This window comes from Nesoenas mayeri, assembly GCF_963082525.1.
Source record: "Nesoenas mayeri genome assembly, chromosome: 6".
Taxonomy (NCBI): domain Eukaryota; kingdom Metazoa; phylum Chordata; class Aves; order Columbiformes; family Columbidae; genus Nesoenas; species Nesoenas mayeri.
This window is the reverse complement of record NC_137545.1, coordinates 7361544-7388534: the sequence shown is the minus strand read 5'-3', so window position 1 is coordinate 7388534 and position 26991 is coordinate 7361544. Positions and strand designations below refer to the sequence as shown.

Sequence of the window (26991 nt, the reverse complement as noted above, 5' to 3'; positions counted from 1 at the left end):
TTCACATCATGAGTGCTCTGTTTCTGAAATGTAACAAAATTCAAATTTATTCCTAAGGAAAAACTATTTTGGTTTCTGTCTCAGACTTGTGAACAGGCATATGATACTTGAGTACTGGTAATAAGGAGAAAAAACTTAATAGAAACTAATTTAGTACATTGGATCTTTACAATACAGAACACTACTTTTGTATTCTTCTGACATCTTCTCCAAAAGGAATTCCTCTGCTCGCATGCCAAAAAGATTAGAGTAGCTGTCAGTGTTCAGGCTCCTAGATTCATTTCTGAGTGTATGTTACTTACGTATTAACAACAGTAAAAATAATACATCTTTTGAAATCATTGAGCCGCCTTGTACAAAAACACATTTTGCCTTTTTGCAGAGGACTCCATTGAAAAATGCAGTCTAACCTTCATGTCTGTACCTACTGGCAGAAATCCATGCACATACTATTCATTTAAGACTTTTTCCCAGAATATTTCTGCATTGACATCTGAGTTTTCATAAACGTATTTCCATTCTGAATTAGATGAGTTAATCTGAATGACAAAAACCTCACCAAGATAACCATACCTTCTATGTTGCCTCTCCTATAGACCTTTTTGCAGAGGAGGGAATTATTTCTTACCTACAGGACTTGGAAATGAGCAATATAAATTTCATGTACTGTCATTGTCACAACTGTAAATACTGCTCTCCTCATCCACAAAGAGAAGTAAATCAGCTCTATAGTGCTGTTCTCTGCTACTTTTTAAGGCTCTGTAATCAGCTTTTTAGTTAGGAAGGGTCTTTTTCGCTAAGGGGCCAAAGAATAAGGCATACAAGACAGAAATAGAGCCGTTCTGGAGGGACACAGCAAAATCCTGTCCTCCCTTGAAACCTTGGATATTTTAAAGAGTAATCAATTAGAGTCTGAGCTCTAAGGATGACGTTTTTAAACACCTCTGTCTTCTTTCCATCAGCCTTGTATCAGTGATAAAAGAACCTGGAGCTGGGACATAGCAGAAAAATTGTATTTGGGTTTCTCAGTTGTTTATTGGGAACTCTATCAGTGAGTGCGTAACGCCGGATATATATCGTCTCATGTTGGACAATGTCCTGGTGTCAGGAAATACTTTAAAAAATTAGCACAATCCAAAAACATTCTCCGGCAAAGAAGTCAGAAAGAATGCCAAGTGCTTTTCTTATGCTTTGAAAAACATCTTCTGATGAACTATTTCCTCAATAGCTCCTTTATACTTCATATGCAGTTGAAATACCTACTAAATACATAGGAGTAAGAATAATCTAAGTCCTTAAAATCTTCCATTTATTTCTTTTTCCTCCTATTGAAATCTCATTTCAAGGAACCAAAGCTTTTTTTGTCAGGAAAGACATTCCAATTTTCCTTTTTTTTATGCCACAGTTCTCTGAATTAGTTAAGAACAACTAAGAGAACTGGAAATCTCTAATAAAACAAATGCTCAATTATCATACAAAAAATAAGGGCTACACCTACATTCCAATTGCAAATAAAATGATTGTAAAAAATAGAGAATAAAGGATGAAGGAAAAAAAACCAGAAAGCACATACCATTACCTACTGAACTCTTCTCCAAATTTAGGTTAGAAAAGTTTCATCAATTCTCAAAGCAGAAAGACCTACTTCTGGGTCTAAAACAGGACTGCACAATAGTATCTCTACATGCTAATTCTACTACCACGTATAAACAGAAAAATGTCATAAATACTTGAAAGCAACAGCAAAACTGAAATCACACAAACCCTTGGGTCCTTCTTCCTTTTTGCCACCAGTGTTCCTGACGGGATCGTCAATGCTGCAGTCCGTCCCGGCCCAGGAGAAATTGCAAATGCAAGTAGCTTCATTACTACAAACCTGGAAAAGAAAATAAATGACAGCAGTTGTTTTTTAACTACAGTTTATGAAGTTTATTTAACATGTAATTAGGTATTTCATTCATATTCAAAACTTACCCATTTATACGTTGTAACAATAGCACTGAGTGTTTAGAATAAGTGTAATATACCAATAACCTGGAAGTTTGCTTTAACCATTTAAATACAGTCAGACGGTAGGAAACACACAAGTGTTCTCAGTGGTTCTGTCATCATTTGCACTACTTACCTGCATAGAATTTAAAAAATAACAGAAATTCTCATCCAAAAAAACTCCTATCTAGACTAGTTTCATCTTCACTAACCAACTGTCTAGACTTTGAGCCCGGGTGTGCAGAGGAAATACAAGTATTTGCCTTTAAAAGGCTCAAGACATGGTTATGCTTTAAAACCTCTCATATACAGCTTATTCCCATGTAGAAAAAATAGTGAAATTTTAATTGGTTTTGTCAGCATTTTTTTTTCTAAAGTGCTTGCTTATCTTGTAGAAAGAGAGGAAATAGTTTTTCCTAAGTTTACATTTAGTTGAATGGCCTCTAAAAAGGACTTAGGACTCACTAAAATTTGCACTACTTTTATCAGATACAGGAAAACTTCTAACTGACAAAACCTAAAATATCAAATCAATAGAGTCACAGAATCACAGAACGTCAAGGATTGGAAGGGACCTCAAAAGCTCATCCAGTGCAATCCTCCCATGGAGCAGGAACACGCAGATGAGGTTACACAGGAAGGTGTCCAGGCGAGTTTGAATGTGGGCAGCCTGGGCCAGGCTCTGGCACCCTCACCATGAAGAAGTTTATTCTCAAATTTAAGTGGAACTTCCTGTGTTCCAGTTTGAACCCACTACCCCTTGTCCTTTCATTGGTTGTCACCGAGAAGAGCCTGGCTCCATCCTCCTGACACTCACCCTTTATGGATTTGTAAACGTTAATGAGACCACCCCTTAGTCTCCTCTTCTCCAGGCTAAAGAGCCCCAGCTCCCTCAGCCTTTCCTCACACGGGAGATGCTCCACTCCCTTCAGTATCTTTGTTGCCCTGCGCTGGACTCTCTCCAGCAGTTCCCTGTCCTGCTGGAACTGAGGGGCCACAACTGAACACAATATTCCAGGTGTGTGTCACCAGGGCAGAGTAGAGAGGCAGGAGAACCTCTATCAACCTACTAACCACCCCCGTTCTAATCCACCCCAGGTACCATTGGCCTTCCTGGCCACAAGGGCCCAGTGCTGGCTCATGGTCACCCTGCTGTCCACCAGGACCCACAGGTCCCTTTCCCCTACGCTGCTCTTTAATAGGTCATTCCCCAACTTATGCTGGAACCTGGGGTTGTTCCTGCCCAGATGACAGACTCTGCACTTGCCCTTGTTATATTTCATTCAATTTTTCCCTGCCCAGCCCTCCAGCCTGTCCAGGTCTCTGGATGGCAGCACAGCCTCTGGCGTGTCAGCCACTCCTCCCAGCTTCATGTCATCAGCAAACCTGCTGACACTCTATTCCCTCGTCCAAATCGTTGATGAATACGTTAAATAATATAGGCCCCAGCACTGCTCCCTGAGGCACTGCACTAGATACAGGCCTCCAACTAGACCCCACCCCATTGACCACAACTCTCTGGCTTTGTCCCTTCAGCCAGATCACAGTCCATCTCACTACCCGATCGTCCAGACCGCACTCCCTCAGTTCAGCTGTGAGGATTCTGTGGGAGACTGTGTCAAATGCCTTAACCAAGTCAAGGTAGATCACGTCCACCGCTCTGCCATCATCCATCCATCTTGTTATGTCCTCATAAAAGTCAGTGAGGTTGGTCAAGCATGACTTCCCCTTGGTGAAGCCATGTTGACTGCCTCTAATGACCCTCTTATCTCTGATATGCCTTGAGATGGCACCAAGGAGAATTCGTTCCATCAGTTTCCCATGGATGGAGGTGAGGCTGACCTGTCTGTAGTCACCCGGGTCTTCCTTCTTGCCCTTTTTGAAGACTGGAGTCAATAACTATAAACTTTCCATATGAAAAGGGACATGGAATGTGTTGTTAGAAGAGGCCACTAAGGAAAAAATATGGCATGAGAAATAGAAAACAAAGAATGATGTTTTGATTATGGGACTAGAAGTCAAATCAGTCATTACGCATCAGCTAATAATGTCAAAAAACCCAAAAAATAACCTACACACTCATGTTTACAAGTTAGAAGTGCATGTGATTTTTTAAATTTAACGTCTATTTCACTCTGCTTCTTCAAGTATTCACTGAAGAATCTCACCTAGGAAGCTGAAGCTAATGACAGGTTTGATAACTGAAATATTACTTTAAAATTATGAACTGGAATAATCCAAAGCAAAACAAATAAGGTAACGTAGTTCTTTTACCACTCATGCCACTCTCCAGAAGTACCGAGATGTTTTCTAAATCTCCTAGATCCTTTACTTTCCAATTTTAAATTTTTTCTTTGTGATTTTGAACCTAACCCTTTTCTTTGAAGCACTCAAATTCATCTTCAGTTACACATACCAAGAAGGAAAAATAGAAACTTCTTGTCTGAAGCCCAGCTCCTCAGACAAGTGTCTGTCCACAGAGTCCCACAGTGGAAAGGTTTTATCAGTATTACAGTTAAGACGTGGAACAGTGAATCTGTTCATCAAAACATGCCTAACATCTTAGACAGATGGGTAGAAAAACAGAATATAATGTGCCTGAATGTAAAATGATACACTTTGCATCTGTTCAGGAAGATTATATCACCTCTGTTGATGTCCAACAGTTTAGAACTTAAATTATGTAAGTCATGAGGTATAAATCAATTAACGTGGGACCAATTTTGCAAATGTGTTAGCATGCAGGAAAAAGTTTAATCGAAGATGGCAGGTAGCTTGAAATATGGGTAGTACCTGCAGAAGTCTCTACAGTAACTGATGTCAAAGCTCTTTCTTGCTAGTAATTAAAACAACACTTTGGATATAATTGCAGAATTCATTTGATGACTTTGCTTTCTAAACTGTTACCTGTGCTTCACAGACTGGCAGTCTTCTCCTGTATCTAACATTTGAGTTTCCAGATCAGCAGGTCTTAGGAACGCTTCAGGTAGAGAACTCACACATTAAATCAGAGCAGAGAGAGCTGGAGCAGCTCAGCTGCTGACTCACCCCATGACCAGAACAGACTTTGCCATTGGAACCAACGGGACAGCTGGTGATGTTCAAAGACTGAATTGGCAGGCACTTCTTGTCCAGACACATCATGTGAGGGCCACAGGGAGCACCATCCTCCACATAACCTAAATCTGTATCATCATCTAAAAGAACATGAGCACCACTAGGAGAAATAAGTTTTAAGATACTATTAGTATTATGACGGGAATCTTTTGAAAATACTCAACATGTTAGTGCAGATACTAAAAGCCCCATACCTTTCTCTCATTCAACCATACAGACAGATTGAACAGAATTATAGTTTTTCTGTCTGTCCACAGCACTGACAAGTGCTCCAGTTGTCAGACTAAAAAGGAGTCTAGATAATGACTTAAATACTCAAAACAGGCACCTTGGGCTTTAGAGGTTTTTTCACCGTCTTTGATGGGCTGTGATTTTTTTTCTTTTCAAATGCTGTGAAATATTATTTCTAGAAAAACTGTTAAAAAACTAACTTCCCATGTGGTGACATTTAAACAAAAATACTAGTGGGATAAGAGAAGAATTAAGAATCATTGTTCACTCAGGATCTAACTATGTAAGAGAATATTCTTAGCGTGACAGCAATGTTGCCAATGTCTTTAAGACACAAATCTAGGACTGTGTTCAGTAGACTAAAACCCATTTACTTGCCCTTTAACTGAAATGTAGCTTAACATCTCATCCCGCCACAACTCCTCAGTTGACTCCCTCTCAGCCTTCACTTCCCTACAGCTATTTCTCTGAGGATATAATACTTTACAGTTAATCAGGTTTGACAGAGCAAAATCACATTGGAACACTGCATTATCTTTTACCTGCAGTCCACTATTCGGCCTTGATGATAAAAGGAGCTGGGGATAATTTCTCCTTGAACTTGACCAACACGTGGAACTTTAGTAAGATTAGTACAGAGCAAAAAGCCACAGAAAACATCACTGTAAGATGAAAACATAAAGCAAAAAGTTACTGGAATAATATGAAGTAAACTTACAAAAAAAGAAAGACTGGCAATGATGCTGCTGATTACCATTAAGTAATATGTTACCATAAGCTGCATGATAGACTTCCAGAGTAGAAGGCTGGAAATAAAATAATATTTAATATAAATGACAAAAGGCAGAAACAAGTAATGTTAATATTCACATGAACAAAAAAAGTTACCTGTGCTCTAAATACAATACATTAAAATTAGGAGGAGCTAAATTGTACAAAGCTTTGTCATATCTGGCTAAATGACATCTCCCTCTCTCTAGCAACTTGGACGCCATACATTAATGTAAAGTTTGAATTTTTAATGGAATTTTATTTCCCTTGCAGGCCAAGAGAGCCATAATAACAATCATTAGCATGCAGTGTATGTGCCTGAATTTTCGGTAGAGTCTGCTTCATTTGATGTTATTTTATATATGCAATCTTCAACAAAAGAACATCAGCTTAAAACTTCCATCTCCTGCTCTAATTGTCCTAAGCCACAGAAGCAGCTGGATGAATGCTGGAAATTGTATTTGTTAAAACTGGAAAAAAATTAAATGGCCCTTCAGCTAGACCATTTTTCTGCATCTCGCTACTGACCAAGAAAAGCTTCTATACAAGTGAGGTTTTTAATACACATATCAGAACAACACTATTCTTATCTTAATATAAAAAAGCCATTAGACAACTCATTCCCTTATGATCCTCTCTGAAAAGTGCATCATGTAATTCAAAAACAACAAAAAATTGCCACTTGACAAGCATCAAATAATCAAAGAAGGAAGACACCATTCTGAGACTGCAATTTTTACATGCATACTTAAAAACTACAAAACAGTAAGGAAAGCAGGAGAAATTTAAGTCTATCCGCTCATGATCATTAACTTGAAAAGTAAATTTAATGAAACATCCATCTAGTAATGATCACATGCAAATGAATCAGCCGTTTTCTCTATAGTATCCAAATGTCTAATAGTCCTCTCTGGTCAAAACAAAGGGTTGGCACAACCTTGAAATAGCATAATTTGGTATCAGTCCCAGAGTGAGTGAAAATAGCGTGTGTATTTGCAGGCTGATTTATCCCTACCAAGCCTGAGGCATTTGTGTATTATGAACTTGTGACTTTTTGCTGCCTTGTCCCCCAGCGTCTCTGAAAGACTTAAATTCCCAGCACATTTTTCCGAAAATCTAGAAATCTTTAGAAGTGTATTGCTGAGTCACCTATGGATTTGTCAGAATTAGCTATGGAACCTTTTCACAATGAAAATCTCATGAGGGAAAGAACATTCAAAATAATGCAAAAGAAACCGCTGAAACCTTCATGAAAAAGTAGAAAGTTCATCTATTTAAAATCGAAATAGTCTCTACCAAGCTGAACTTACTGTTTGCTACACTGAATCCATCGGTCTCCATCCTTTCCACAGTTTCCTTTTTTTGTGCCTTCTGTGTTAAGCTTTTCATAACAAAATTTGTCAGATCCTGAAGACTCTGTTGATGAAGAAAGGAAAAAGGAGTGTACTTTCCACTGGCAACACCAGAGCTTTGAAAACCTGTGTAATTTATTGTAGCAGTTCTCTGTATTTTCCCAGTGACCACAGTGGGAACCTCGCAGACTGAACTGCAATACCTACTGATGGCTTTTCTAAAATAATGCTCAATCTTCAAAATTTGCTCTGAACTTCAAAAAAAAAAAAAAAGCCATCTCCACAGTATCTGCAGTGTCTTCTGCATTTGAATTTATCTGTGGTCTAATTTTGTTCACTTTGTAACAGTTGCACATAGAATTTATCAAGTTGTTTTCACTGTAATTATTCCTGATCTGTATTTCAGGAGATCAAAGATTTTATATATGACCTATAGCATAAGCATATGTTCTAAGATCAACTCCATGTTTATTTTATTTTTTTAGGAGTTCACAGAGAAAACAAGATTGAACAGTCAGTGTAATTTCTACTGCTTTTTGGAGTAGAAATCTGAACTGAAAGCTTTAAAACCAACAAGCTCATTTGTTTTTTCTAAAAAGCAATTGAAAAAGAAAAAAAGAAAAGCACAACAAATACACAGAGGAAGATTAAAGGTAAATAAGACAGAGTAGTTTCAGTAAAATCACTTGTAGAGAAGGCAGACCAACTACTTTTAAATATAAGCATGCAAGATACAAATAAATCGGTTAACAAAAACATCTTTTGCCTTTAATATTATCAGTTAATGTGAGATGGCAACATAAAGTTTAACAAGGCAGAAGACAAAGAAAATGTTGTCTCTGTCCAATTTTACACTTAGATAGCATCTTTTGTATTGTGTAAAACAAACAATAAGTGGTAAAACTATATCCCTCCCTTCCTCTCTTCCCTCAAATGGAATGATTCTGCCTCAAAGAGGCCGTGTCAGCAGCGGCCGTTGTGATTAGACAAAATGCACAAGAGTGCCAGAGTCCAGGACATCCTGAAAGTGCTGCTCTGCTCAACTGTGTCAAGGTAACGATACAGAGCATTTATCTCCTCTCAGCTGCAAGCAAAATCTATTGCAAATGCAATTCTATTTTACTCAACAACTCTCTGGTTAAGTTCATACTATGTATATGTAAATTCACACTAATGTGCTCGTTTTCCTGACTATAGGATGGTATAGCAGAGTCAAGGTGGTGCAGCTTTACCATGAACTACTGCTGGGATAATGGATTAAAAAAACCCAAAACATCTGTTTTGAACTATACCAAAAAAATCTTCAAACCCATTTTTTCCCCCTTGGTAACAGTAACGCCAAGTTACTAATATTTTGTATGCTTTCTCACCTAACTACAGCAGAGTCCAACATTTGCTGCCCTGCCTATGTCTGCAACCATGTCACATCAGAACAGTCATCACTCTCAAACCTGTGTACAACTTGAAGTTTCACTTGCAAATCAAGCTTGAGTTCTGAGTTTCTCACTGCAGCCCGCGCTACCGAGCAGAGAACTTACAGTGGCAAGAACAAAAAATAAAACCACTAAAAATACAAAACAAAGGCAGGAATGAACAAGAAATAAAATACATTTGAGGTAGTTAAAAGCCAACCTACTAGATCCCCAGATATATTTGCACTGATTATCTCTTGTCTTGCATTCACCGTTATAGCAACGACCCTAAACAAAAGACAACACGTTAGCAATGAGAACTGAACATTATTTCATTTCTTTCTCCCACAACAAATGTCTCATTTTGATTCTTCACACACATATCGGGATGTATAATAGTTTTCATTAATTTGGGTAGATGGAGTACACATTTAGGCCCAGATTCTGTCAAAGTCAGTTGGTGTCTAATAGGTACTGACATTTCAGCAGCTGCTTTATACTTCTCATTTACATTGTTCTAAAGAACATCTTAACATGTAGTGAAATACAAGATCTACATGTAAAACATAAAGATACAAAGCACCTTTTTACTCAAACTAGAATTTTTTACTATTCATAGAGTGCATAAAGCACAAGCAACGTTCACATCCAAAAGACAAGATTTATGAAGAAATATAGCAGATAGGATTAAAACAAAAATGACAGCTTGTATTTGGTTGATTTCTGTTTGCTGATGTGTGGGGATTTTAAAACGCTGCATACCTGATTAGAATCACAGGCATATCCATCTTGTTTATGAAGATTTGGTGGACACTGAAAAAAATGAAGAATTTTTTAAATCCTGTAATAATACAACAAAAGATTATGTGTGGAATTTTCCTGGTTTTAAAAGACAAGCACACAACATATAAAGGGGGTAGCTAACACAATTAGTGCAGGAATCTTTATAGCTACAAATACCAATGAGCCATGAAATATGGGGTTTCATCCTGACTTTTTGCATATTCCAAGTAGAAATTAAGGAAGTCGAGCAAAATAAAAAGCAAAGCAAATGAGTTCAGTAATAGGATATTTGGTAGCTAATACTGGAGCCATGTTTGCAACAGGACCACTGTGTGCATTTCAGTTCCACTAAGAGCTTAAGCCGGCACCCAGTTGTAGCCTACCAGTCTACTGCTTACAGAGCTGGCGGGGTTTATGATATTGTCATGTTCTCTTGGCATTAGAAGCTTTTTTGGTATGAAAAGTTGTTAGGTCCAAAAGCCTCAGATTACTCAAGCTAGGAGCAGGCTAATCTCAAAGCTGTTCCTCATCACAGAGGGACCTGTGAAGATTTGGAATGTTGCTGCTGCAACGTACCCTATTAGCCAACAGTTATAGGGCGGCCTTTCTAGCCCTTCTTCCTCCTGCTGTGAATGCTCCAACTATTTAATAAAAGATTTACAATAAAATCGCAGCAATAGCTACTTATGTGTAAATGTGCATGTCCCAGATTATAACAGAAGTACTTGCTGTTCATTTATTGGCATCTATAATTACAGAGAGGTGATCTATCCTGAACCTTATTTCTTCAAAGCTAAGAATTTGATGCAGTAGATGACTGCAGCAGGGTTATGAAGTTCTTATATAACCTTGACGTTAAATACTCAATATTAAAAGGGAGCATGTATCACCTAAAGCGCCAAAGTTGCTGCGAAAATGGAAGATGTACAGAATGTTGACTATTTAAGACTCAAGTTAGAGCAACCCTTTGGTTGCTGTTTATTCTTAAACTTTTGAGTATTAGCCAAACGTTTTCAAGAAAAATGCAAGATACCCACAGCTGCTGAAATCATACATGTGCACACTCTTAAAAAATATAATACCTCATGTAAGTCTGATGAGGAGCAGCTGAGGGAGCTGGGGCTGTTCTGCCTGGAGAACAGGAGCTGAGGGGAGACCTTATCGCTGTCTACAACCACCTGAAAGGAGGCTGGAACATGGAGGGGGTTGGTCTCTTCTCCCAAGTGACAGGGTGAGAGGAAATGGCTTCAAGTTGCACCGGGGGAGGTTTACATTGGATATCAGGAAAAAATTCTTCAGGGAAACGGTTGTCGGGCATTGGAACAGGCTGCCCTGGGAAGTGCTGGAGTCACCATCCCTGGAGGGGTTTAAAAGATGTGCAGACGTGGCGCTTACTAACTTGGTTTAGTTGGACTCAATCTTAAGGGTCTTTTCCAACCTAAATAATTCTATGGTTCTATGTGGAGGGGTTTTGATAGATAAAGATGTGTTGCTGAATTAGTCAGGCTCAAAGGTATCTCAAGGCCGCTTCGAGAAGCTGAGTGCAGAGTCTGCTGTGAGAAAGAGGGGCGTTCCTCAATCACCAGGGTCCTGGCGTGACGTGAATCATCAGACGTATCATCAGTGAGACTCCAGAGCACGGACAGCCCACGACACTCATTTAACGAATTCGTGCTTGGAGCGTGGACGCATGATTAGAATATAGTTACGTATATAAGGAGACTTGTTTCTGTAATAAATGGCTTAGCGTGATTCACATTAAATCGGCTTGTTTTGCTGAGTCCTTATCTCGCTCTAACAGTTCTATACTCAATTAGTTGTCATTTTCTATGTTTATATTTTAAACTATTTTAAATAATAAGATCCTTTGAATCCATTCACATTTGCCGTATATTCTCCATACTTACACTATAGGTCAGGTAAAGAGTAAAGGAGGATGTCTGACACAAATACTATACAGACACACAAAACCCCCTGGGTTTTAAAAAATAAATAAAACTACAGAAGTAATGTTTTGAGTCCACCTAGATTAATTTTTTTGAGCTTATGACAATTTATTCTTATGTTTAAAAATTTTTGTTAGGATTAAAAAATAACCCTGTTAGTTATTTGTGGGTATATGAGAATCCAGTTTATTAATCTCGATTTTCCTCTTAAGTTGATATAAAATGAGTGCAAACAAAGATCAATAGTGTAAGCAGAGAAAGCTGCTGCAAACATACCTGGCCAGAATCCCCAGTGCACAACTCTGCAATATCACATTCATTCACCGCATAGCGACAGTCATAGCCTCGTGGGAAAAACTAGGAAATGAAGAATATAGTTCAGGACTAAGATTATGTAAAAGGAATATTAAAGGCTCATGTTCGGAATTACTCCTCATTTTAACACAAACACACTGTAAACACTATACTCATGCATATTTGTCTTTTTTTTTTTTGCTTGGCTAACAACAGAACACCACAATCTCAATAGTTATTTCAAAGTTTCTTAATCTTTTAAGTGCAATATATAAATGCAAATAAAAGGCATTTTTACATGAATACATATCAAATACAACCTATTTATGTATGGGTCAGTAACCACATTATTGTCTGGAATAACCATCTTACTCTACATAAGCTGTTTCTCTTCATTCTACATAAAGCATGCTTTGAACTATAAGAGGCTGCACACGACTTCCATGGCCAACGGAAAAGACCTCTAGATACTGCAGCACCACTCACCTGACACGATATATTACAGCAGGGGCCATCGCTGCAGTGCGCTCCGTTAGAAAGAGAGCACTTCTTACAGCAGTCTGCATAGCATTCCTGAAGAAAACAGTAAGCCACATTTTTAGTATTCCATTTTAAATAAGTTTTTTCTTCACAATCTTTCCAACAAAGTCTTATGTACCAGCAGACAAAAGATCAGTTCAGCACTGATGGCTTGAAATTATCAGCTGGCAGAATTATTTGCAATGCTTAAATACTAAAGTAAAGGGAAAGCAGTGACACGTAAGCTCTAGCAACAAGGAGATTCTCACACCTTCTGAAGCCTCTTCAGAGGTGTGGAAATAGCCTGTGCCAAATGCATGTGCTTAGTCAAATTGCATTAAATGCAGAAAAAAAATTAAGAAAAATAATTATGGGTGCAATTCTATTTAAATACTAGAACTAGGAATCGAATCTACAGGGCAGATTTTTGCAAAAACATTATCGGAATATTTCTACAATAGAGAAGAAAACAACATTTTACTTATTCTGTCTGAACACAGGCACCTGTCTCCAAAGCACAGATAAGGGCACTATCACTCCAGCCACGCTAACCAGGAAGAGTAAATGTCTAAGCACTTCTACAGGGCGACTCTCAGATTTCTGAGAAGCAGCTACATGTTAGTACAAGAGGAAGACTGTTCTGAGGACACACATTGTCTTTGCACTCATTCTCACTTGAAAAAATGTTCCCTAACAACAGGCAAAACAAACTCATTTCCATAACCTTTCCTCCTCTCTTGACAATTACATAATTTATCTTAATATATTTTGTAAGAAAGACTTGTGCAATAACAGAACTCTACTTGCCATTCGGAAACCGCAGTCACATTCTTCTCCTGCTTCTACGTATCCATTCCCACACTCTGTAGTTTCAAAAAGCTGAAAGCAGAAATGTCCCCACCGCCCCAAGTCAGAATAAAACCGGTATCAAATGACTTTTCTGTCCCACACAGCCCATTTGTGCAATACTACACAGAGTACATATGACTTGCTACTGTGTTTTTCAAGTGCTGTCAGTCAGAATTGTTCAGACATAAAAGATGCACAGCTAAATCACTTGATTGCTAGAATTCTTTAGGAGAATACTGATTTGGAAAATTACAACAAAGAGACAATGAAATAATACTCAAGGCAGTAACATTTGAACTTCGTTCCAATTCTCTGGACACCCATTTATCTAACAATTCCTCCAAGAAACCAGTCTGCTGTATGATCTCTGGCATCTGCTCAGGTACTCATCCTTGCTCATGCAATTACCCACTGCCTATTCCAGTGGAACATGGTTGTGCAAGAAAATAACAAATATTAAGAAACTCTGCCAAAAGGAAGTTCTATGTGCGTTATTAGTAAGTTAGAACACAACCACATATAGATAGTGCTAAATAGTTACTCCTAGGTGTAGATATATACAATACAGATAAATTCTACAGCTCAGGATGATATAGATTCTATACTCTTTTCACATATCATAATTTTGATTACGGTGATTTAAGATCTTTTTCAGTTTTGTCACAGAAATAACTTCCCAAAAACCTTGTCTGTTTTCAATATAATAATTCTGCTTTTAAATCCTATAAGGCTGCCGGGAATTTCCAATTTAACTGGGATATTGGCAACGGAAACACATTCATCAAGAGAACATGGTTGAAAGGAGAAGTTAAAAGTTAACAAGTTAACATGAGAACAGGTAAATCTACAGCTGGATGAGGGTTAAAGATGTGAGTAAACATGTTCTTCCTGCATGGCCTGGGTAGCACTACAGCTGTTGAGGATCAAGATATGAAACCTAATTACAGAATCCCAGAATGTCAGGGGTTGGAAGGGACCTCAAAAGCTCATCCAGTGCAATCCCCCCATGGAGCAGGAACACCCAGATGAGGTTACACAGGAAGGTGTCCAGGCGAGATGGAATGTCTGCAGAGAAGGAGACTCCACAACCCCCCTGGGCAGCCTGGACCAGTGTTCTGTCACCCTCACTGAGAAGAAGTTCCTTCTCAAATTTAAGTGGAATCTCTCATGTTCCAGTTTGAACCCATTACCCCTTATCCTACCATTGGTTGTCACCGAGAACAGCCTGGCTCCATCCTCCTGACACTCACCCTTTACATATTTGTTACGTATTTATAAACATTAATGAGGTCACACCTCAGTCTCCTCTTCTCCAAGCCCCAGAGCCCCAGCTCCCTCAGCCTTTCCTCACACGGGAGATGCTCCACTCCCTTCAGCATCTTTGTTGCCCTGCGCTGGACTCTCTCCAGCAGTTCCCTGTCCTGCTGGAACTGAGGGGCCACAACTGGACACAATATTCCAGGTGTGGTCTCCCCAGGGCAGAGTAGAGGGGCAGGAGAACCTCTCTGATCTACTAACCACCCCCCTTCAAATCCACCCCAGGTACCATTGGCCTTCCTGGCCACAAGGGCACAGTGCTGTCTCATAAATATTTATAAACTTGGTTGGAATTATTCTGCAGTACTTGGAAGGGGAGGAATCATAATGCTTAATCAAAAAGAAAGAAAATATTTTACTTATCTTGCATAAACCACATATCTAATCAATAGTGTCTACAATTTTGGGTGCCAGAAACAAAACTACGCTGAAGCAATTAATACTATTATGTACCCTTCTTCACTAGCAATGCCAATATGACTCAGAAAACTGACATTTCTTTTTTCTCTGTAAGTCACTGTTACTACTGCACTTCAGTAAATCTCTCATTCTGAACATGAAATTCAGTTTTTCATCAAACAGACCTGGTTATCTGACCTGCAGCCTGTAGGAAATCAAAAAGGGAGAATAACACATAAACATTTCCTACAGCATTAATCAGGAACCATTGAATGTCCATAATACGTGCCAGACCATAACCAAAATGTGATCATTAAAAGTGCAATCATGGTGACTGCTTAACACAACCATGTTTTATTTACCTAAAGATCAGATATGCTATTTTCTACCTTACCTCCCAACATCCAAATAACAGGATTCAAAACATTTTATGTTTTTTTTTTTCCCAAACTACTTTAACTTAAAAGCTGTGAAACACTGACACATATAACATACAAAGTTAATTCAGTCATTCTCCTGGGAGCATTTTCACAGAACTAAACCAGTTTTTTATTCTGTATACAGTCAATATGATTAAATTTGTTAACACTACCTTGCTAGACAACCATCATCAAACAATGAAGCTGTATTTTTCTTTCTACTTTTTACTGTAAGAATTCTTACATTCTTATTCTAGAAGCAAAGATTGCTACCCTGGGAAAAGAACAAAAAACTCTCTAACAAGCACATTTTTTTTTAGTTAATTGTGCAATGTGGTGGCCCTACCAAAAGATAAAGAACTGTAAACAGAACAGCCTAATAGTCTCATGTAGTATTAAATTCTACAAGGACAGTAAGTTTAACACCATTATTGAATAGAATATTAATACTTCAGATTGATCTTACTTTGCAAAAAAAGCCACATGGAATATTTTTATACTACTCAGCTTTAGAAGGATGTCGTGCAAATATTGCCTTAGAAAAAAATCATGACCTTGAGAACTTTTTAGGCAAAAAACAACGGGGTGGTACAAGTGAACAGTTATAAATTACAGAGTTTGCTAGATGTACATCTGAAATGAGATGGAATTAAGTTAACTTTGAGAACAACCATAAGCTGCTACTGTCTGTACAAAGTAAGCTGGTTGATTCTAATTCCTAGTGTGGAAAACAAGTTGCATTCCTCTTAAGATTCTTTTTAAATGCTATGGGAATAAATAGTCAGCTAATAACAAGCAACCTCAAGAAAATACAAAAACATTTGAATAAATTTCAGAACCGACGGGTGTTGGTGAAATTGTTACATTGCAATGTTTAGCAGAGGTTCTGACTACCAACATATTTATTACCTTTGTTGGCCTGTTGAAAAGACAGGCACCTCCCCCACGAAGTAAAAATTCTTTGTATTCTGCAATGCTGCATTTGGAGAATTTCCTGGAATGGTATACCCTAAAATGGCAAAGAATTAGCTCAGCAAATGCCCTGAAACACCAACAGTTACTGGAAGGGGGCAGAAGGGTCACACCATTTTTTTAATACTGTAAATCCCAATTTCTTACAACCACTGTGTGCAACAGTATGTCAGCTCAGTCTTATTCTCAAACAATAAAATCAGAATGAAAGAAAAAGCTTTTAAACATCTTGCATTTTTATATTTCAGCTATATGGATATACAGTATATGAAACTGTAGTCTTCTAATCTTGTTAATAATGTGCAACCATATTATCATAATAACTGCTATGAATCCTCTCAATAATAGATAGTAGAGAACAGAGCACTGTACTACTACTTGCAGAACGTTTTTCCAGCTTCCATCAATTTGCAGCTCAATTATGTTCTCAGGAAGAGTTATTTTGTCTTATTAAATAATCTTCATTGTATTTTCTCCCACAAATTTACCCCAAAATCTATTAGCATCTACAAGATGCTATAGCAAGAGGTTTCACAGCTTAATTACAGACTGGTAGAAGAACAATTTCATCCCATTTTTTTCTGTCACCTATTTGCTAGTCTCATTTCAGACCTCCCTAGTTGTTCCGCGGGAAGAATCAGTGATCATTTTTTATGTTGTTCACGATGCTACAGACTTCTCTGCTATTTCCTCATCTCCATCTTTTTCCCAGCCTGATGGAAACATACTTTATAAGCCATTTCTCACACAGAAAGTTGTCTGATGTTATCAGCCATGTTTTGAGATCTGGGAATGGGAACTATTCACATTATTAAAGATGGGGGTTTGTTCCACAACCTCTTCTGCTGATATTCCCATCCAAGACTGACACTTGGATGAGTTCTCCATGGGGAGGAAGCCAGTATCTGTTCTGATAAATGCCTTTGGATTCCAGAAGCAAACTTAGTAAATAATTTTCTGTTGCATTCATATGGTGGTTGACAGTTACAAGTCTACAGGAAAGCTACACAGTAACTCTACTGAAGAACCAATTTCCAAATACAATATGAAGAAACTAAGCTCCTTCTGTCTTATTTATAACTCATTTTCTCCATGATTTTTGCAATCAAGCTTCTACAGTGAGCAAGAATTCTGACAGTACATGATTTATAAGACTCAACGCCCTGTGTTTCAGAAGCTGTGCTCTTCTCATCAATTGCTTACAGTATAGAGAAAGAATCTTTGGCAGTGCATGAGGGTAGAGGGTAAAGAAACCTGGTTTCCTCCCTTACAGCTGTGCTTCCCTCTCACACTCCACTGACCATTTATTAAGGATTCTGAGCACTTTCTGAAAGCTTCAGCTTTCTACTTTTGTTCATGGGCACAGAACCAGAGAGATGTGTTCACTCAAAATTCGAATTTTGAAGGAACTAGGGGAAAATGATTAAAATTTAGGAGGAAAATAGAAATATCACATCTCAAAACTATTATAACACTTTTTCAATTGCATGTAAATGTATAACTGGATTTGTTTAATGAACAATATACATTCTTTTCAATCATTTTAAGTCTTGCAAAGCATCAGTGAATATACTGCATTGCACTTCAAAATAGAAGATTTATGAATGATTTCCTAAAATGTGAACAGCAAACTGAAATAATTCATCTGTATGTTTGGGTTGTTCCAACTGCTTCTAGATTTCCATTTCTTAATACTATAACACATGGACAAAACCCAAAGCATAAATATCTATGTCATAATGTAAACTACGAACTCATTGCAGAGCCCTTGATAACTGATAGTTACGACATACCCTGTTTCCTCCATGATGCAACCACCCCAGGATTCAGTGCAGTCACACTCTTCTCAGACAAGACCAAAATACAACAGAAAAGGAAAGCAGTTATAAATACGCTTACAATAACTATAAAGTACTAATGATAAAAATGGACCTTGACTAATGGTACAAAGATTAGATGGTTGCTTGGCTGTACAGAGACTAATATATTTAATATAAATGCGGTACTTTCAAATTACCATATGTGCAGCTCACACAATACTGATATTTAAAAATGTTCACATTTCCTCCTCCCTAAAATATGTACAGGAAGGAGAATTGTTACTATACAGGACACATTTCTTCCCTTTGGTATAGCATTATTACCAGTAATATGTGAATCAGCCAATCAAACATTTATTAGAAAAAGTAGTTGAGTGAAAATGGATTTACAGTTTACTTACAGCTATAGCATGTAAGTCAACAGTGACCAAATTCATAAAATAAAAACAAAAGATCAACATCTTACAGTAAACCAGGAGTTATGAACTACCTGTTTAAAATTATCTACCAAAGAAGTAATATTTTCAAGAAGAAACGTTCTGTATTCAAGTTATTACAGCAAATCCATAGTGTTTCTTCACAGAAAACCACAGAATCACAGAATGTCAGGGACTGGAAGGGACCTCAAAAGCTCATCCAGTGCAATCCCCCCATGGAGCAGGAACACCCAGATGAGGTTACACAGGAAGGTGTCCAGGCGGGTTGGAATGTCTGCAGAGAAGGAGACTCCACAACCTCCCTGGGCAGCCTGGGCCAGGCTCTGGCACCCTCACTGAGAAGAAGTTTCTTCTCTAATTTAAGTGGAACCTCCTGTGTTCCAGTTTGAACCCATTACCTCTGTCCTACTGTTGGTTGTCACCAAGAAGAGCCTGGCTCCATCCTCCTGACACTCACCCTTTACATATTTATAAACATTAATGAGGTCACCCCTCAGTCTCCTCTTCTCCAAGCTCAAGAGCCCCAGCTCCCTCAGCCTTTCCTCACACGGGAGATGCTCCACTCCCTTCAGCATCTTTGTTGCCCTGTGCTGGACTCTCTCCAGCAGTTCCCTGTCCTGCTGGAACTGAGGGGCCAGAACTGGACACAATATTCCAGGTGTGGTCTCACCAGGGCAGAGTAGAGGGGCAGGGGAACCTCTCTGACCTACTGACCACCCCCCTTCTAATCCACCCCAGGTACCATTGGCCTTCCTGGCCACAAGGGCCCAGTGCTGGCTCATGGTCATCCTGCTGTCCCCAGGACTCCCAGGTCCCTTTCCCCTACACTGCTCTCTAATAGGTCATTCCCCAACTTATACTGGAACCTGGGGTTGTTCCTGCCCAGATGACAGACTCTGCACTTGCCCTTGTTATATTTCATTAAATTTTTCCCCGCCCAGCTCTCCAGTCCCTGAACACTAACCAACTATCTTGGTCCCCTTTACCGTCAAGCAGCTTTGCCCATGGGATTTCCCCTAGCAATTGCCTGAAAAGGCCAAAGTTTGCCCTGCTGAAGTCCAGGGTTGCAATTCTGCTTGCTATACTGCTCCTGCCATACAAGATCCACCATCTCATGGTCGCTGCAACCCAGGCAGCCCTCAACCTTTACTGCTTCAACCAGACCCTCCTTGTTAGTGAGGATGAAGTCCAGCAGTGCACCTCTCCTAGTCAGCTCCTCCACCCTTTGCATCAGAAAGTTATCCTCAAGGCACTGGAGGAACCTCCTAGATTGTGGCTGGCTGGCCGAGTCGTCCTTCCAACAAACATCAGGGAAGTTAAAATCCTCCACCACAACCAGGACCTGTGACTGTGAGGCTGCTCTCAGCTGTTCGTAGAGGCCTCATCAACTTCGTGATCTGATGGCCTGTTATAGATATCCACAACAGTATCTCCCCTGCCAGCCTGCCCCTTAACTTTCACCCATAGACTCTCAACTCGCTCCTCATCTGTGCCTGGACAATACTCAGTACATTGTAGTTGCTCTCTCACGTAAAGAGCAACTCCACCACCACGCCTGGCTGGCCTGTCGTTCCTGAAAAGGACGTAGCCATCCATGACCACATTCCAGTCATGTGTGCTGTCTCACCATGTCTCCGTAATTGCCACTAGGTCATAATCTCCTGCCCTAACACAGGTTTCTAACTCCTACTGCTTATTCCCCACACTGCACACATTGGTACAGGCATTTCAGAGAGCGAGTCAAGTACACCGATTTCACTCCAGGGGTATGGGAAGCCTCCCAGCCTTCATCAAGTCCAGAGTGATGCCCCACTGATGCAAGCCCAGCTACCACCTCATCCCGCTTCGAGTCTAGTTTAAAGCTCTCCAAATGAGCCCTGCTAATGCCTGTCCCAGCATCCTTTTGCTCCTGTGAGGTAAACCTTGCCCACCTATCACCGTCTGGACTGGTGTCTTGTAAAACCAGCTGTTATCAAAGAACCCAAAGCCCTGCCTGTAGCACCAGTCCTGTAGCCAATTATTTACAGACTGAATTTTTCTATTCCATCCCATGTCATCAGCCAAAACTGGAAGAAGGGAAGAGAAAATCACTTGCGCCCCAGACTCTTTCACCATCCGTCCCAAGGCCTTTAAAAAAAAATATTCACAGATAATTTATATGGTTATATCTGCTCAATTCAGGTCTTTCATTAATTAAAGGGTCTCCAAATAAGGAAACAAAGCTATCATTTTTAAATCCCCTATCTTACAGTTTTAAAAGATTCTGATTTTCAAATTGTATGAACTATGATTTACCTGTAATTAAAAAAAAGATATAGAAAATATTTTACCAGTTTCCAAGTTTACACAATTCAAAAACAATGCTTTACAAAACAACATTCCCTGAACATTTCCACGTTGTTTCCTAATTCACAAATTTCTGAAGTGATTCCAAATAAAGTCAGCATTATCTTTCACATTTTTAAAGAAAAAACGAAGAGAAAAAGTAGCCAAATTGCCCACAAGATGCGAGTAGGAAAAAAACAGCAATTCTTTAGCCCCAAAAAGCATTTTTGCAGCAGCTTTTGTGCCTACTCTCTACATGTATTAAGGCCACGTCATTCTGACCTTCTGGCTGGGAAACAGCAACTGGAGAAAATGTCACCCTGGACTTATAGCTTCTTACTGTGTTTCTTCAATTATAAATCAGGTATTTTTGTATTTTAAGAAGTCAGTAATAGTTCTATAAGAATTACAGACTTCCTTGTGATAGATAAGCAATTCTGAGTTAAATTAATGGTGGTTTTACCATTATACCTTTGAATGTTGGTTATAATATAGGACATTGCTGAGGTATTGCAAAACAAGTGCTAAACTGGTGGCTCTTATTCTGGTTAACCTCAAATTCTGGTGCGTACATTTCCAAAAGCAGCAATTCTTGTTCTACAAGCTACAGCACGTTTGGTATTTGTTTCAAATATTCCAAAGGCAGAGCTGATCTATGTAGCTAAGGAGGACAAAAGCAGAGTCCATGTCCAGGTACATACTCGGTTTCCTGGCCGCTGGCTCCCACTGGATTCCCAGGTTCTGAGCAAGACTTTGTGCCAGTTCCTGGGCCATGGCCAGAGGGAGGCCGTACTGCATTTCACAGGAAAAGAAAGAGAATATAAGTTATTGTAATGAACACTACACCAGCTCATTCTGACTTGCCACATACCTGCTACTTCAGTAATTCACAATTCTATGTGCATATAATGGCAAACAAACACAATGACGTACGTAACAGAAAAAATTCCTCTCTTAACCTAAGTGAATCCCTAGTTAACCTACAGAAAGGATTCTGTTTGATATATATGTAGTTTAGTTTTGCATAGTATGATTAACCTATGTTAAAACAGGAGATTTGCATTATTGATTTAACACTGCACTGAGGAAAATAATATTATTTTTTAAAAAACAATATAGTGGGACCAATTTTTTCTAATTTTAATGTTAAAAAAACCCAGTAAGAATTACATAACATCAGCACCTTAGAAGATCAAGCCTTTTACAGTGAGAGGACTACAAAGGATGTTCAGTGCTAGATTTCAAATAGGTCTTATTTAGAGAATAATGTAGACAAGAGAAATGCTTTTTAAAAGAAAATACAGTTAACAGTAGTTTAATGATGATACACGTAGGTCGGCTGTGAGAATCCTAACTTTTTAATATGTAAATTATCTTTAAAGCCCTGAATACTGAAACCATATAAACTCTGAGGTTATAATGTACAGTTTCTACTTTCACTTTAGTAGTGAAAAAAAAATTACCTCGTTCACTCCTACTCCTCTGGTCACAGAGCAAACCCCTCCAAAGTAACTTAAGCTGCTCCTTTTGTAATGAAACGTCACATTCCTTACAAATAAATAAAGAAAACATAACATACTGACATTGGGCACCAAGAACTTATTGAAAGATCACGCTTTCACAGATACTACATTTCATTGCATGCATATTAATCCTCATCTAGCATCAAAAGCAACTGCAAGTTTACAAACAGAACAACAACATTTAAAGAGAATCAGAAACAGTCCAACCCACAAACAAACCAAGTAGAGAAAGCCAGAGTACCAGATTCCTAAGAAAATACAATGTTAACGCTTTCTTTAAAAAGAGAACAATATATTCCAGTTTATGATCTGCTGAGAAGGAATTCTGTACTGAAATGTATCAGTGTTGAGGATTTTTTTAATTATGCTCTTAATGCTATTCAAGTTCTAGTTTCAACTCCAAATGAAAAGACAAAGAAGTACATCTAAAGGGAAAGTAATTTAAATACTGCCCGTTAGCCTTAGCATTTTATTCTATAAAATGTCTATAAACGATTATGAATGATAACTATTTTAACTTCAGTGCCATAATAATAAATCTTCACAGCCTTGGACATGTATAACAAACGACCCTAATATTTGAAAACTAAATTCTTTCAAAAAAGCCAAATCAAAGTTCCTTTTGGGTTTTTTTTTTTTTTTAAATTACAGGATACTCCAGACAAGCATACATTTATTTTTTCAGAACAGCCATCAGAACTTCCAAATTGCTGATTAACTACACTAAACACTTAAAGCCAGATGCTTCACAATAAATGGAACCACAGTGAGGGCTGAGGTTTGCAGGCACTTCTGGAAATGGTCTAGTTCAATCCCCCTGCTCCAAAAAAGCTCAGCTGGAGCACACTGCTTAGGGTCGCGTTCCATCAGCTTTTGAATATCCTCAAGCATGGACACTCCACAGCCTCTCTGGGCAACCTGCTCCAGCACCTGACCACCCTTACACTTAAATGGAATTTTCTGTATGTCAGTTTGTGTTTGGTACCTTTCACCATGAAGAGGAGCCTGTTTGACCACTGTCAAACTCTTCAGCAAGGGACACAATATATGCATAAAAGTAATTAAGAATGCATAGCATCAGCACTGCACAGATCTCATGAAAAATGCAATTAGCATTGTGTTGCAATGCTTGTGTTAAAGAACAGCTATGCCAGAGGCTGGAGAAAATTCTTCATCTGCTATTTTTATCCTCCTCTCCAGAAGATGAATGATAGGAGAATCACATGGAAGACGTTTGTCACTTCATCATTGTAATATGCCATACTGCTGGGAGAAGGCTTAACATCTTTATGCTGTGCAGGGGAACACGTTCTTCCTCCTCTTTGCTTACAATGCCATGAAGTAAAAAAAAAATACTTTTGCGTTGATGTTGTGCCTAGTGATGCAAGTGGAATTCCCCCTCAAAATGCATCGTGACTCAGAAAACAATTCATTACAGCTGTAAAGGAGGAGGACTTCCATTAACAAATCATCACTGCAGCTACATGTATGAATAAATATAGTACTGAACGCTCTTGTGGCAACACATAATGCTGTCAGCTCTGCCCTCTCCTGCTCTTTTCTGGGAAATCAGTGCATTACACACCTGATTAGCAAAGCCAGGTGTACTTAAGGGCTCATCAGAAGACAGTTCAGATATGTGACACAGTCTCCAAGTTGCAAAGACATTAAAATTTCATTACAGATATATATCAACATGACCATGGTATAGACTACACCTATTAAAAATAGACAAATGTGTTAAAAAATAGATTAAGCTTCCTAAGGAAGGCAGGTATTGATTGATGTAGTGACTACCTAGCAAAAAAGTAAGCAAGAAGAGACAGGTAGATAGAAGAGTATATAAAAGTGTAATAGTCTAAACCATTGTATAACGGTACATACGAGAGCAGGTGCACGGCATCAGCGTGCTGTTTGATGTGGTGCTGTCGATATTTGGAGAAATCATGAAGCATCTGCAGAGGGTCAGGGTGAATGTGAATACGATCTCTGTCCGTCCAGGTTTCCACAGCAACCAGAACGACCCTGGTGTTCAGCTGCTCCTTGTATATCTGAGGGCAGAGACAGGACAGGCACAGGAGTAGAACACTGGGTCAAACAGGCACAGTCAGCCAGTCAGAGTCAAGCGGAAGCACAAGAGGGATAAAGCAGGAGGGAAACATGGCAAACAGTTAGCTGGTAATGCCTCGGGTTTCCTAAAAGTTACTATTCTGATCAACTTAAATTTTACGTTTCAGAGGGGAAAAAAAACCAAACAAACACAAAGCACCACCACAAATTGTTGCTCTTTTTCTGAGCTATTCCCTTTTATTTAAAATTCTCATGTTGTATAAATTCACTACTGAGTTTTGCAGTAAACGTTTACAAAAATGAGCAAAGAAGAAATGTAAAGGTACACTGGGTGATTCAAAGAAAAAGACAAAGAATAGCCAGAGACAGTTCTTAAGTCAAGATAAATAATTTCTTGGTTCTCCAATATATCTAAAATGTAATTCACATAATGCTTGCTTTTCATTTATAGTATGATCACTTTATGCTACTCAAGTAATTAAGTAAGACTATTAAATTTTCTATTAATTTTAATGTGACTGTAGCAATAGACAAGGAAGCTACAATCAGGCCTTAATCATTACAAAACAGCTTTAAAATATCAATTCTAACTCTGAAACACTACAAAAGATGCACTTGTTACCCACAATAGACAGTATCTTTTGTAGATCTGCAAGTTCTGAATAAGCTTAGTTAATAAAATTTGCCATTTTATGACCTGAACCTAAAGAGAGCAGCAGTTTTATTTCAGAATACTTACTGATCATACTGAATTATAATCTAAAAGCATGGGATAATTAATGCATTGGCTGCCTAATGCATAAAAAAACCACCAAAGGCAAGTTATTTGGTCACCTCCATGAGGCGCCATATTAAATACATACTTTTATTATATTTTTTCCAAATTATATCTACAATACACAACATTAATTGCAAATATCTTCCTGCAGTTACGAAAGATATTTATACTGAATAAACTAGCGCTGACCAACATGTTAGTCTTTTCTATCAAGGCAGCATTGTCCTTATAAGGAAGTCAAGACATAGTGTTCAGCTTAGGAAAAAAGGCAAGAAATATAGGAGTAAAAGAGAGCAACAATCTAAGCTCAATTTTATCCAGGAACTTTGAAGGAAAACAGAATATTAACAGGCTGCAACTTGAGTGAGACTGGCTGAGGACATACACAGAAACTGGTTAATGACATGGGAAAAATCAATACAATTAAGCCCCAGAAATTACGTATGGGTGGATCAATAAAGATTTTACTTGTGTTTGCCAATGAAGCAAATAGGAAGGAAAGAATGGAAAATGGGGAAGAAAACCTGGAAGCTTCTGAAAGCCAATATACTTTTCCCAATAATATATCAGTAAGAAATACAGCCCACTGTCTATGAACCCAAGGGAAGAACAAGGTACAAATTCCCGCTCCTTTTCATGCTTTGTTTAAAGAAAAGGCCATTAAGATGTGATTCTAGTAACTTTTCTTCAGACCGGCATTTTCAAACCATTACACAAAAACATTCCAAAATGCTTCCAGTATTTAATGTATTATAAACATATTCACCTACATTTTCAACATATATATACAGCATACATAATACTTTATATGTAAGATATTAAGAACAACTACTGTATTGCTTCCTCCAAACTAAACAAACTGTTGACCATGTTTTGCACTGAATCGTATCACACAGTTCTACTGGTATCAATAATGCCACACGGAAAGGGGATTGGAGTCATAATTTTGCCAGCCATTGTACTCAGCGCTACTAGAGAATCCATCCTGTTTTCACTACACACACAGCTCTGAAGTTATGGAGTCACTACAGGTATATCAAAAAGAAAAAAAAAATCACCACAAATCTTACTTTTAGTTTAGATGCTTTATGTGAAATTGGTCTAAATTTAGTCACAGATACAAGCATGGTATCTGTGTCAGTCCCACTGATTTATAATGCACTACAATGGGATTTTGTTTGGTTTTAAGCTATAATTACAGATTCATAAAAAAGAATTTTTATTCACATTTTCTTTCTCCCAATAAATATGCATATCCTTTGTGAACTATACTCACTGCTTCAACCACTTGTGGTCAGATTTGTGTCACAAATCTAAACTCTATTAAATCTCATTCTTAAGCAGTGACAGATACTGAAAACTCATTCAAGTTTCCAATCTCCTCTGCCAAGGGCAAACTGGCAGCTGCAACCTTTGAGAAAAACGTGAAAGATAATTTGGTGGTTTCTTACACATTCACTCCAAGCTATTCTTCTGTCATTTTTATAGCTGCTCATGTTTTTAATCCTGGTATCTCCTCACATTAACTTTTTAAACAGAGCACTAAACTAACACAGTCAGTGAGACAGTTTTCAGAAGAAACATGGATACTTACAGCATCTACAAGGTTTACCACGGACTTTGCAAAATTGTTTGTGTATGCATTTGAAGAACGGTGCTTTTTGAACT

General features: G+C 38.4%; 1 protein-coding gene across 1 annotated transcript in view; it reads right to left on the bottom strand.

Moving 5' to 3' along the window:
- Nucleotides 1-26991, bottom strand: part of ADAM23 (ADAM metallopeptidase domain 23) — a gene marked incomplete at both ends in the record, with an annotated part of 76110 nt that overhangs the window by 13464 nt on the left and 35655 nt on the right. The window contains 15 exon segments of the mRNA XM_080346766.1: nt 1765-1876; nt 5038-5206; nt 5880-5999; nt 7419-7524; nt 9097-9160; nt 9635-9685; nt 11878-11958; nt 12382-12468; nt 13222-13293; nt 16308-16407; nt 18164-18212; nt 21654-21744; nt 22416-22500; nt 24360-24526; nt 26918-26989. Coding sequence (XP_080202892.1) covers nt 1765-1876; nt 5038-5206; nt 5880-5999; nt 7419-7524; nt 9097-9160; nt 9635-9685; nt 11878-11958; nt 12382-12468; nt 13222-13293; nt 16308-16407; nt 18164-18212; nt 21654-21744; nt 22416-22500; nt 24360-24526; nt 26918-26989 — 1426 coding nt within the window.